Here is a 13,286-nt window from a genome sequence, read left to right on the forward strand (position 1 = left end):
TGCAAGAAATCAAACAAGTCATCCCAAAGTAAAAACAAAACAAAAAAATGCCAAAAACCAAAGCCCCCAAAACACACCCCCCCGCAGAGAACATAAAAAGCTTAAGTTTACTAAACTTTAAGTTAGAGTATATTCATGTGCTTGGAAGTCTTCACGTTTACTCTAGCTCAGCAAGGTGGCGCCTGTGATTCAAGGCAGCGCCTATGACTCAAGGTATCATAACTGGCTGTTAAGTGTATTCCTAGGCCACTCCAAAATGACAAAATCCACTAATCTCCTCTATTAGAAAACTGATTTACACTAATTTATTTTTACATAGCTAGCAGAATAGGCAGGAAGTAAAAAATGATGAACCATAACTTGCTATATACCAGTGACTTAAAACGGCAACTATATAAACACACTGTAGTATCTTAATTTTCAAGGAAAACCAAATCTTATTGGACATCTTGGTTCTCAACCTTCTGCTGGGGTCAAATACATCATTCAGTGTCCATGGACAGACCAGGCTGCCCCAGCACCCATACTTTCATTAACAGTACCTCCACGACAGCTGAGCTCAAGCAAAGCACCAAGGATGTTTATGACCACAGATAAAAAGAATATACTTACTTCAACAGTTTGCCAATCTGGCTCGGCAAGTAACGAAGTCCGTTACAGGAAATATTAAGCTCTGTCAGAGTAGAGATCTCACACAGTGATACAGGAAACTCTCCAAGTCTATTATGAGACAGGTTCAGGCTCTTCAACTGAGAAAACCTATTGGTAAGAATACTAGTTAATTCACAGGCCTCCATGGTCTCAAAGCAAAAAGCATACAAAACCAGTTATAAAGAGTTTTGAAGTCTTCGTACACTGGCGATACAGTCAGCTAACTCATTATGGGAGCTTCTGAACAATTTTCTTTTAAGTCACTGATATTTTGTATCTCAGTGGTAATGCTGAAAGTGATCAAAATACCATGGTTTTACTGCAAAGACTGGCAACAACCTTTTACCCTGACAGGCTTCCTCCTACTGACCTTTTCTAAGATTAAGGAGACCAAAAATACTCCATTAAAAAATTTACCTTCAAAGAATTACGTAGAGTAACAGTCTGCAATTATGCAGCTTGGGAAAACACGAGCTGAAAACATTAACTTGGACTATTCTGAGAATAAAACAGAAGGGGGAATACCCTTTTCCAGCTAGGCACAACAGAAGGCCTAGCACAGCTGTAAAAAGGAAAACCAGGAAAGCGCTGCCTTCACCCTGGGAAGCCCAAGACCATGGGCTTTTTCCATGTGTGAAGTGCTGCTTGCTTGGCAGACTGTACCACACAGGTAGTGCCAAGCAAGCACTGATGCAGCCCTCACAGTCACTGCAGTCCCACGTGCCTAAGAGGTGGTTGCCTATTCCAGCTCCTTTTACCACTGTGCTAGGTGCAAATAGATAAAGAAATCAATCATGGGCTGAGGTCATATGCAAAAGGTTCTTCTCAAAGAGTTCCTCTTTCTACAGGAAACAAAAGTATTTCTCCCCAAGTAATAACCTTCTCATCCCAAACCGGAACCATTAATACAGTGGGGAAACTAATATACACAATTTATGACACAACTGCAAACCTAATGTAAGGTACCAGAGAAGTACTTCTTGGAAACATACAGTTCATTTATCTGCTCCACCCACCATACTTTTTACTAGGCCATGGTAAGTAGCTCTTACTTTGAAGCAAATGTTTTAATATAGATAACAAATCCAAGGTTAATTAGCTCGAGGGAGAATATTACTTCTAGCTTGAGATGTCCTGAACTGTAAGACTGAAAGGTTTTGGATTTTGTTCTTTATAGTGACTCCTTTTTCAGATTCAGAATACTTGGAATGATCTGTGTAGGAACTTATATTTCTCCATTTTGCTTTATAATCGTGGGGAAGGGGGTGTTGTTTTTTCTAAAAGAAGGAGCATATTTAATACTTGGACATGGGTGGTTTGCTTTGAGGAAGCACCCTGCCATATAAAAAAGGGCATAGGCATGTAATGTTTCCTGCAGCCACAGACTCTTTTGCAATGCAACTGGAAGTTAACGAGAAATATACTGGTAATAGCTTTCCTAAAGGGAACATATTGTATGATGCAAAGATCTCACAATGATACGAAAATCACAAACTTGTACACAGAACTTCACAACAATGATGGAAAAGTAGGAAACAAGAGGGTAAACCTACATATTTGAACTCTCTCATTAACTGGTTCAACTTTAAGAGATTTAGGGCAGATCACAGTTCTCAGGTTTTGGAGTCAGAAAACGCTTTAATGAAACTGCTTTCTCTGGAGTTCTGCAACTTTTCTTTGGCACTCTGGATTTTTCTATGGCACCTGTCCTTAACACCAAGCAGCTCTTTTTCTCTTATTAGCAGAGTGTGGTGAGAAGCTGCCCTGAGAGGCATGACATTAAATGTGACAGCATAACCAATTTTTAGAATTCACCCCTCTGCAACAATATCAAAGCAAACACAAAAGGGGCATTACATTTTCCAAAAGCTCGAGAGAAACTGATACATGACACAGCTTGTCTGAGACTCCTCGAGCAGACAGTCATTCAATAGGGAGGACAATACTCAAAAGTCTTTTGAGTTCTCCTTCTGTCCCTTCTCCTTTGCCCCAACATTCTTGAACAGTAGGGATGTGGGAATGGAATGCAAACCCAACTCTCAAGTTGTACCCATGAACCATATATTATATGGAACAAGGATTCTGAAATTGTTATGGCTCCTCAAGTTTTGGTCTATGCTTTTACAGCATATATTGAGATTACAGCAAAGAGGTATGGAAACATCGCAACAAATCCTCAATGGGATGTCCAACCTCTGTTCAGCAGCCCAAACTGGTGCTGGCCTGAAATATTCCCAGTTTCATGTAATGTCCTGCTCTGCCACCAAAGCATCCCAGTACAACTCTGTACCAACTAGCTATAATGGTGATAATAGACATGCATATGTATACACATGCATATGCACACATGTGCACACACACTTATAAAAGATTAGACTTAATAAAGTTTTCCAGAAAAGGGAGATACTTGAAAGGCAGTAAGTTACATGTCCTAGATTATTTTTTATGTAACAGAACAGGTGGGGTTATTTAATTTCCTTTGTTTAACATTTCCCTTTTAGTTAATTATTTTTGTTCCATTATTACAAATTATAGCTAGTTAGACTCCTAGAGCTTGAAAGACTTCCTCAGAGAAAGAGATCTGATCATTGCAAAAAATTCCGCTATTTGGAATTGTGAGTCTCTAGGCATTGATGACACCTACTGCAAGTGAGCAAGTTTCTTTATTTGGGGTTTTGTCCTGATAAACATCCTAAAAACCTCCGAAATAAAATCTTTTCAAATGGCAATGAGCAGCCTTACGTGGGCTACCTAATGCTACCTGTTTATTCAAGATTGTGTGAAGTGAGGGCTTCTTTTATGGCTTTTGTTTGTTTGAGGATTTCAGCTTCATCAGACATAGTCACTGCCAGGAAAAGAGTTGAGTTTCTGACATGTGAGATCTCTTGTTGACTACATGCAAGGTCAAAAGAAATTTCATGCCCCTTTGCTGATCCTGTGAACCAAGGATACCGCATTTTAGAAAACGAAGTTCTGGTAAGGTTTTCAACATCACACAATGTATTTGAAGAAAGTAGTAGAAAGCAAAATCTTGAATTACTGTAAGCAGCTGTTTCAGTAATAGAACCTACTACAATTCAGTAGTTACAAAACATTTAAATAACTTTGGAATTAAAATAAGACCAGACTAGACTCTGGCTCTCAACAAAATGCAAAGAATTCTCACAGATGTGCAATTTTTTCCCCCTGTGTGTACCCTCATGGATATCTGGGTATCTCATTACCTGTAGGAAGAAAAATAACCTGGTAACAGGCCCCTAGAAATAAAGAAAACAAAAACACAACAAAAAAAACCCAAAACAAAACAAAAACCCTGCAGTTTTGCAATTTCTCTAAATGCATTATGCCTTAAGAAAAGTGTGTTACCACCACAAAGCCATTTGAAAATATTGCTACAGGCTTCCTAACTGCTTTTGAAATTAATAGAGCAACTCCTTGAAATCTTTTTAGTATGGCTAGCGTAGGTATCAACAGACTAATCTTCCTCTAGATTTTTTTTTTCAAGAATTAACTTTAAAATATTTTTGTAAGACCCCTTCACTTACATAAAGTGACTACATCATGCTTCCATACCATGACACAACTGCTACTCTTTTAAAAGCAGATTGCTACAAGTTTCAAAAGCAAAGCTGGAGTCTCACAGGCCCTCTGCCAATTCCAAATGCACGTCGAGAACTTCAGAAAACGGGCTTTTTCAGACCTGCAGTGCTTACCCACAATAGCAGCATTATGTTTTCCCTCACCTTTTATTTTATACCCAAAATGTTTTTAGCAAGCAGCCTTATATTACTATTGCATCTTGTCCATACAAATGGCATATTGCTCCACAAGGCTCATCTCAGATCAAACTTAGCACAAAGAATCCATGGAAGGGAGTTCATGAATACTGTAAATTGCTGGAGGCTTATGCCTGCCTGTGCTGTTCAGTTCTGCTTCCTAGCCCCCTCATTCGTTAGAGATTCCTGAAGATCAGTCTTTTTACCACCCCCACGAGAACCAGCAATAGACTCCCCCTCCTCTTCATCCCTGGATGCACATGTCAAGAAATACAAATGTCAAAGAAAAATAATTCTTTGTGGACCTGCAAAGAGAGTCAAGACTCCCTGCTCCACTTGATCTCATAAAATTGTGTCGTAGGTTGAGGTAGATGATGTCTTGACTGTAGAATAGGTGCTCGGGTAGTTCCTCAAGGCTGTAGCATGACAGATCAACCATGCTAAGTCGCATAGACACAACCTGAAAAGGAGGAAAAGCTGCAGCTGTGCAACAATTTTTCTCTGGAAGTCTACTGGAAGGCCAAAGAATGCAAATAGTAACCAATGTGCAAGAACATGAAAAAACCTCCCTGCACCCATCAGGGAGAGCCCATGCAGGAAACTGAGTCTATGGGGTATGAGTTCACATCATTTGCTACTATTGTTTCTGCAAGCCCCCTGAGAAGGATGCATATCTGGGTATGAACACACAGTAAGCCTTGCTCTGTATGTGTAATGGGTGCTGCCTAAAAGCTAGACATAAGAGTGCCAGCCTAATGGAGGAAACCATATTTTTGGCTGAGGAAACTGCTGAGGAAGCATAATCTCGAGTGCCTTCCAGAGATGCAAGCAGCAACAGGAAGCAGTTTACTTTCCAGTTCAGTCCTTAAAGGTTTACAGGACCTCTGCTTCACCTAGCTACTTCTTCCAGCTTTCTTTTGTTAGTTTGTTCAGGGCATATTAGAAGCATGACCTGTTATGATGAAAAAGTTTCACAAATTACGGTTTTGCAACATTTCATAAAGTCTCTGCAAATATCAGATCTCCTTTCATTAAGTATGCTTTGTTTCAATGTCTCTCACGCTTCATTCCAGATTTCATGACCTGCTTTATGCTGAACTCATTTCCTATTTCATAATATTTTTTATATATATATATATATATATATGGTCAAAGCATGGCTTAGCATTAAGCTATTGCCATCCAATTGTACTTTAATGCACAATAAGGATGCAGCTCTGAACAAACTACACCTGTCTTGCTGACCTGTGATCTCCATGTTAACTCAAACCTATCAGGGTAGCTCTGTGGCAGTCCAGGCAGATTTAAGTATGGCAACAGGTGCAATTTATACCTTTCCATGACTGTAAAGTCAGCTAGTCCCTGTGGTTTGCTCTAGTGATCTATGATTAGCTATCTCAGTAGGTGCAGCAGGGGTGAAAAAAAATGCAGAACTACTACTCAACATTGTTGCCCAGGCAGAGACAGAAGAGAAGGCTAAAAGAAAAACTCTGTAGTCCTGAGCATGTAAGAAATTAAGCAAGTTGGAAAGTCTCTTGGGTCCATCCATCCAGCATCCTACCTGCATACCTAGCATCTCTGCCTGCATACCAAGCCTACATTTGAAGACCATTCTTAAACCCATATCCCCACCACCCAAACCACTGCAGTCTCCAGAGCCTTACCGTGGATGCCTGTCGGTGCCACCGCTGGCACTCAGCCAGTGTTTCAAAGGAAACGTGGTATGTTTGAGCTTGTGCACCAGCAGATGTGAAAGCAAGTGTGTACTGCCGACGTTTCATCTCTTCCACCTGCAAAGGGAGAATTGAAAACAAAACAGCCTGCCTAAACTCCAGCAATTATAATGGATCTGAAGTCTAGGGTGAGGTATTACCAACTACTGGTAACATAACTTTACAACTGTGTTTTCAGCAAAATGTAATTGAAGAGAAACACAAAGTAAATCCTTCTTAACATCTTTCTGCTGAAGTAGATCCAAGAAGCAATAATTTCTGGAACGTCCATTCTCAACATTGGCTACCAAGGTGGAGGCAGAACTCTTCATGTCATTAGCTTTAAGACTACTACCAAAGCAAAGCAAGTAGAAAGGGGTCGTACAACTCTCTGCACATGTTAAGGCAGTAATCTGTTACAAAACACTACATTAACCTCTTGTGGATAATACCCATCGTCATGATCCTTTCTTCCCTTCTCAGTCACAGAAAGCTAACCAAAAAATGTCTTACCTTCCCTCCAACGAGAGGCAAGATGTGCATCTTCCCTGTGTGGCTATCTTTCACAGAGGACACAATGAGGCACGTACCACAGAGAATTACCAAACGCTCTGCCCACTTGTGCAACTGGGTCTTTCCTTTCCGTACGTTGTAGACTCCAGAGAGCAGGATGCGATCTAGCTGTTCCACTTGACATGGCTTTTCTGAAGAAAAAGGGGACATTAGAATTCACTTTCCCTTTCTTCCTCATTCTCAGCTGTCAGTACAACTAGCAACACAGACATAATATGCAAAGTTATTTATTGTAAAGAACAAGCACAGACAAGACAAGGTGCCCTTCAAAAAAACCCTCATGCAAAGGACAAGCAACTTCCTCAGTCAGTGCAGTGATGGCGATAAGCAACCACTGTGCGCCTTCCAGTACAACATTCTACCAGTTGCCAGGTAGTAGGTTTCTAATCTACAGGTAATTGTAGACCTCAGCAAACTTACACACTTGCCAAACATCTTTCATTCAGATGCAACAGAAAAGCAATTTCAAACTCTTGTGGAGTCAGCTAAAGTCACAGAAACCATCAAATAAGTGGCTTCTACCAGTCTTTAAAGTAAGGCCTGGAAAATTAGCTACAGAAGAAACTTACTTCCCCGAAGACTATTCAAGTGAAAGGACTCCAGCACTGACTGTTACAGCTGGTGCTGTGTGCACTGCTAGCTAGGACTCTAGCTAGCCAAACAGAATTCTAGTCAGCCTTCTAATCCACATACAGTTAATTTTAGGTCAGCCTAACTCCCTGCCCCATTTATTACCTTTTGTTTTCAAGATAATGACAGATCTCCCAGATGCTTTTCAAGATTCTGTCCACTGTTCATACTATCTTACCTGCTAGGAAAATTTTCAAAATAGTCACTGAATTTAAAGAACAGGAATAAGCCTGAACTGATGGATCTATGAGTTTCAAGTGTTAAGGATCTCCTCACATTAAATTTGTATTTAATTTTATCCTAAATAATCCCTAAGACAAATCCTGGCAACAGGTCCTTTGTTTTACTTAGAAAAGAGTCAGTCTTTTTTGAAGTTGCTACTGACATCTTGCTTCTGTCTTGAACTGTCCTACAAGTGTCCTGATATCCCCAAGCAGCATGAACCTGCAGGTATTTATATTCTCCACCCAGAAGTCAGAAATTGACTAGCCAACATATATGGCAGACAATGATAAAAACTCTAGATTCGCTGGAAAAATAGTCTCACTATTGTTTATGCATGCCTCGCTTCCAGACACAAATCATACTCCAAACTTTTATTAGGAGCAAAAAGTTAACCACCAACTAAAGTCGTTATACTCTTTCTCAGCTAGAAAGCAGGCTCTTCAGCATGCCAAATTTAAAGCATTGTCTTTATGTCCATACCATGCTGAATTTAGCTGATTATATTTAGCTGTTTATTTTACAACAGCAGCTTTGTTTCAGAGACATGAATTTTGGTGTAAGATGTCCTTTAATGATGAGAAATTCTCATCATCCACAGAAAAAACTGCCTGGATTTCACCAAGCTGAAAGACCAGCCACAGATTTGCAAGAAAACAGTATTATGCGACCAGAAGTGGCATCCTGCTGACTGCCACAGCAGCACTGTTCCAAGCACCAGATACTACTATGAAGCTACACCAATCCTCCAGTTCCCCCATCTGCTCTGAAAGATCCGTAACACCTATGTCCTAGTGCTAAGTAAACACCCAGGGGCAACATCCAAGGACTTCTACTTGGAATCCCAGGTATTTCACAACTCCTCAAGCTGTGTGTAAGAATGTTCTTAACCTCTAGGGACAGGCAAGTTCCTGTCAGTCTTTGCAGCTCCTGAGCTTGGCCTTGAATGTCACTGCGATGATGCTCAACTCCATGCTCCAATTAGCGAGCACAGGCTTTCCCATGGAGAACAAGGGTGCAGGTCATCAACAGACAGAGCTAGCACCTCTAACAGCATGAGTTACACAATTCCAGCGACAGCAATACATGGAATCAAGCCAATTCCCCACAGAGAAAGCGTGCAACCTCTACAATTCACATCTGTCACACCTGACATAGAGTCTTTACATGCTTCAACAACAGATCAAACAGATGCAGCTCTCCAGGGCCATCAAACTGTTCATCTAACCCAGGGGTCCTCAAACTTTTTAACCAGGGGGCTGGCACACGGATGAAGTGGCAGGCAGTCATCTGCAGCTGCTTGGTTTCCCTCCCCAACCCCCGGCGAGGGGTGGGGGTGGGGCGGGGGGGTTCTGTAAATACCGGGGGCCGGATTGAGGACCCTGGGGGGCCATATTCAGCCCCTGGGCCATAGTTTGAGGACCCCTGCTCTAACCTTTGGTCTCTGAGCTTGCCCCAGCCAGCCTGGGTCACTGGCCTCCATTCTCCAAGTGACTTCCATTGAAAGGAAGCCCTCGCCCCATTCTCCCAACCAATCTAACACGCCTAAAACTCTTGGGCTCCTACGAGTATCTTAACAGCCAGACTTCAGGAAGCATGCTTCCCTCTCACCACTGTTTAACGTGAGATTTCTATTAATCTGCTTGCAGTCCCATCGACCCAACTGGGCGTAAGCACTCACCATGCACCAGGGAAAGAAACAAACCCAATGTATCACATGGGAAAGGCAGACAGAAATGTGGGAAGAGAGCAGAGAAATCCAAGAGACATCCCCAAGGAGTGAAATAAATATGAAGGTTGCTCTCAGCACTCCAGCAGGTCCAGAAGGGGCCCACAGAAACGGTCAGGTGGCTGGAACACCTCTCCTATGAAGAAAGGCTGAGAGAGTTGGGGTTGTTCAGCCTGGAGAAGAAGAAGGTTCTGGGAAGACCTTCTTGCAGCCTTTCAATATATAAAGGGGACTTATAAGAAAGGCACGGAGAGACTTTTTACCAAGGTCTGTAGTGACAGGACAAGGGGCAACGGTTTTAAACTGAAAGAGGGTAGGTTTAGATTGGACCTAAGTAAGAAGTGGTTTATGATGAGGGCGGCGAGGCGCTGGCCCAGGCTGCCCGGAGCAGCTGTGGGTGCCCCATCCCTGGCGGTGTCCCAGGCCAGGCTGGACGGGGCTGGGGGCAGCCTGGGCCATGGCAGGTGTCCCTGCGCCTGGCAGGGGGTTGGGGCTAGAGGTCCCTTCCAGCCCAAACCATTCTGTGACTCTAGGATTCCAAGTAATGTTTCTCTGGCTAAAATGCATTACTTCATCCCTTACGTTCTTAGCTACAGGCTTTGCAAAATTATCACATAATCCTCCATAGCATTCCCGCTAATTCTTCCCCTACCTTTAATAACCACATTTACTTTTACTTCCTTAAAAAAGGTCTCCTGAACTCTCTTCAATCCTTATATTTCTTCCTTCACAGCCTCTTTCTAAGCAGGATTACTCTCCCATGCTGACTGAAACTACTTAGTTCCATTTTCTACCTGCTTGCTTCCACGAAGTTGAGTCACCATTCTTAAATCTTCACCAGTTCCTGCCCGACATACCCAAACTGAATTGCTAATTTTTTCCTTAAAAGTCGTCTACAGCCTTACGCTTGACACCTCTCCTCCTTGCAGATGAAGTAACTTCCGAATCCCTGCTCCTTGCCCTGTAAATCCAGACTGTACGCATGTCATCCTTCTTTCCATCTCCATTACACTGTTTTTCCTGTTCTGCACGCAGCTCCCAGACAGAAGGGGTTTGTCTCAGGTAAAGGGGTAGAGAAGCTGTTTTCTTATGATTCCCGGTTTTGACACTGAATAAATAAACAATGGCTAGCAGCTTAGTCGGGCTACCCAGCTCCACCATACACGAACAGTTTTCCATTAAAAGCACTCTGACCCTTTTTTCCCTGAAATGCAATAAATACGTAGGTGAAGTATTTCTAAGTAATGAAATAATTTCATTACCAGCTTTCCTTTCCTTTACTTCTTTCATATTTCCTCTTCACTTCAGTGAATTCCTTTTCTGACTGCTAGCGTCATAGGTCAATGGGCTTACGACTATCGTTCTGTTGCTCCTTATGCACATGGTATCCTGCCCAAACTGATTCAATAGGCCACTCAGAAGTCTCACTTCTGCAATGAAACACAGTGGGTTTCTAATGGCGACCTACATTGTTATTTACCAGCTGGCACTTTCACTCTGTATTTACAGGCTGTGAAGGTATTTGACCAGGACCTTCCTTGCCCATATCCACATACCTTTTGGAAATACAGTCTTTAGGCTTATCTAGACTGAACTGCAATATGTTTCTGATCTTATTAGGAGCTCTAAGGCATTTGTTGTAACAATGGAAACTAAAAACAGAGCAATCTTGTGTCTCCCTGTGGAGCTGTCTTTTCTCAAGCCATAGACACCCTGTCATCAAAAGAACTACAGAATCATGGGTTTTTTCTATCAATCTTGAAAACACGCGTTTTTTTTAGGAAATGCTTACTGGTACTTAGAGTGTTTGATGTAGCCACCATCTAGAAACCAAACAGGTCAACGACCTGGGCTTCAGCTGAGTTATACCTCATAGTTAAAGCTACAGGAACAGTGACAAGTGTGCACACACAGGATTCCTTACCACTGTAAAAGCGAATCATACAGCTGAGATCAGAGTTTGCTGCCTCTTCCTGCATTCTGACAGGATCATCAAAACCCAACCCAGCCAAGTAGTCATATACAATCTGAAGGGGTTTTTCTGTGGGCTCCAGCCTCCTGTCAAAACAGACAAGAAAGCAGTGTGAGAACACAAAAAAGATTAAACAAGGCTCAATGCAGCTAAAGTGTGAGGAATACTGACATACTGGTTGTTCTGCTCCCCTGAAAAGCATCCCCGGGGTCCGTGCTTCCTGCTTGTCAAGTAGCACTTAAGAACTGTAACACTTAAAGAATTACATTGCAGAAGGGCAACAGAGGAAAAGCAACAGACATATGCCATACAATCCATGGTGATCACTTCCATTCTATGATTTAAGGAGCACCAGGAGGAAACAATGACAAGAATCAAAACTAGAAACACTGCACAAAAAGCAGACTCCAAATAATTTTAAAAACCTACGTATAATGACTGAAAGATTTGAAAGAGCTCTACATAAATTTCTCTTCCAGATGCAACTGGGAGCAAAGCATATGAGAATCCTCCTGAAGAACGACTTCTAAAAAGAAAGAAAAAAAATTTCCCACACTCTTTAGCTCTCATCAGTGTAAGATTCTCACTCTTTGGCAAATTAACTCAAACAGTACATTTAAAGAAAAGACATTTTTAGAACTACAACAGGTCATAGGAAGGATTCAGTGCCTAATTTGAATAAATGGCAGTAAGTTCCCCTGAAACATCAGGGTTAGTATATTCAGAACAGAAAAAATTTTTTGATCCTCTCGTCTAACTTCTTCCAGAGATGTGGAATTGTTATTTTCTGCAATAAAAATAACAGTTTCTCCCTAAATCAGAAGTTCTACTTTAGGGAAAAAAGTCTTAGTGTAAAACATTAAGCACTGAAAACATAAGACGGGAGTTAAAATAAATTTTCTCCAGTTGTCCACTCATTATCCACTTCATTATCCACATAAAAATCCTCATTTTTAATCTAAAAGTGCCTAGCTTCAGATTACGGTCACTGGATCCCGACTTGTCACCTGTTCTTTAAACAGGTGTTTATAAATCATGCAACTAACTATACCTAACTTCCTTTTCAAAACGAGGCTTTTAAATTTTTCTTGCTAGGGTGGGTCTACTTTGATTCAAAATAAATTTTACCACTAATTTTTTTTTTTTTTAGCATACCAACATGACTATTCACTGTACTCATACACAAACATACAGAGACTTCTTAGTTATACTCAAGAGTATTTATATTCCTGGATCAAAGCTGCTCTCGACTATTTGGCACATTCACTCATATCCCTTCAATCCACGAGTCCCCCTCAATTGTAGTTTTTGCAAGTTATAGCCTCTTTCCTCTCCTCCTTACTATTTAGTACGCTTGGCTTTTACATATATCCAGTGATATTGAAAAGCAGTGTTTTCCAGGGAATACCATATGTTAAACGTATCTAGATCAGCGTCTTGCACTGACTTCTCAACACTCACCACTCCCTCGTTCTAGGCCTTCCTGAGTTGCTACCTTTATTTTAGCCACAGATTATTAATAGAACAACTGAAGAGTGCAAGTTTAGCCTTCTTCATTCAGACATATGCTAACCCCTCTAAAAAAATAACGCTTCCACTGAACAACAGTTTCCAATTTGAAAAGGTATCAGCCAATGAGTTTTACTGGTTTGTGCATTGCTTTTCCACCAATGACATCAGAACACAGAAGCACAGAATGGTTTGGGTTGGAACGGACCTTTAAAGTCATAGTCCAACCCTCCTGCAATGAGCAGGGTCATCTTCAACTAGATCAGGTTGCTCAAAGCCCATCATCAAATTCAACATCACACACTGCAACAAATGACTAATGCCTTTGGCAATCAAGCTTGAAATTTCAAAGCATCAAGATCAAGTTTGTTTGGTAAGACCTGTTTTCTACTAAAATTTGTTGACTTGCATATATCATTTATACTGCATGTCTTAACGTGAAATATTTTACTACTGTATGGAGCAAATCTCTGCTTCTTCCCAACCAAAGAAAAAAATATTTCTGATTCTTT

General features: G+C 41.3%; 1 protein-coding gene across 8 annotated transcripts in view; it reads right to left on the bottom strand.

Moving 5' to 3' along the window:
* The window catches only part of PHLPP2 (PH domain and leucine rich repeat protein phosphatase 2), a 48,572-nt gene that overhangs the window by 27,594 nt on the left and 7,692 nt on the right, over positions 1 to 13,286 (bottom strand). For 7 of the 8 annotated variants that reach the window (XR_008749860.1, XR_008749859.1, XM_055819168.1 and 4 more), the window contains 5 exons: positions 11,218 to 11,351; positions 6,653 to 6,843; positions 6,092 to 6,217; positions 4,733 to 4,887; positions 613 to 759 (listed from right to left, as the gene is read on the bottom strand). Coding sequence is in view for 6 of the 8 variants with exons in the window: in XM_055819168.1 (XP_055675143.1) it covers positions 613 to 759; positions 4,733 to 4,887; positions 6,092 to 6,217; positions 6,653 to 6,843; positions 11,218 to 11,351 (753 nt within the window). In the remaining 2 variants the exon portion in view is untranslated. Of the gene's footprint in view, positions 1 to 612; positions 760 to 4,732; positions 4,888 to 6,091; positions 6,218 to 6,652; positions 6,844 to 11,217; positions 11,352 to 13,286 lie in introns of those variants that run through there. The other variant, XM_027783844.2, reaches the window with a different exon arrangement.

This window comes from Falco peregrinus, chromosome 14 (assembly GCF_023634155.1).
Source record: "Falco peregrinus isolate bFalPer1 chromosome 14, bFalPer1.pri, whole genome shotgun sequence".
NCBI classification, from domain to species: Eukaryota; Metazoa; Chordata; class Aves; order Falconiformes; family Falconidae; genus Falco; species Falco peregrinus.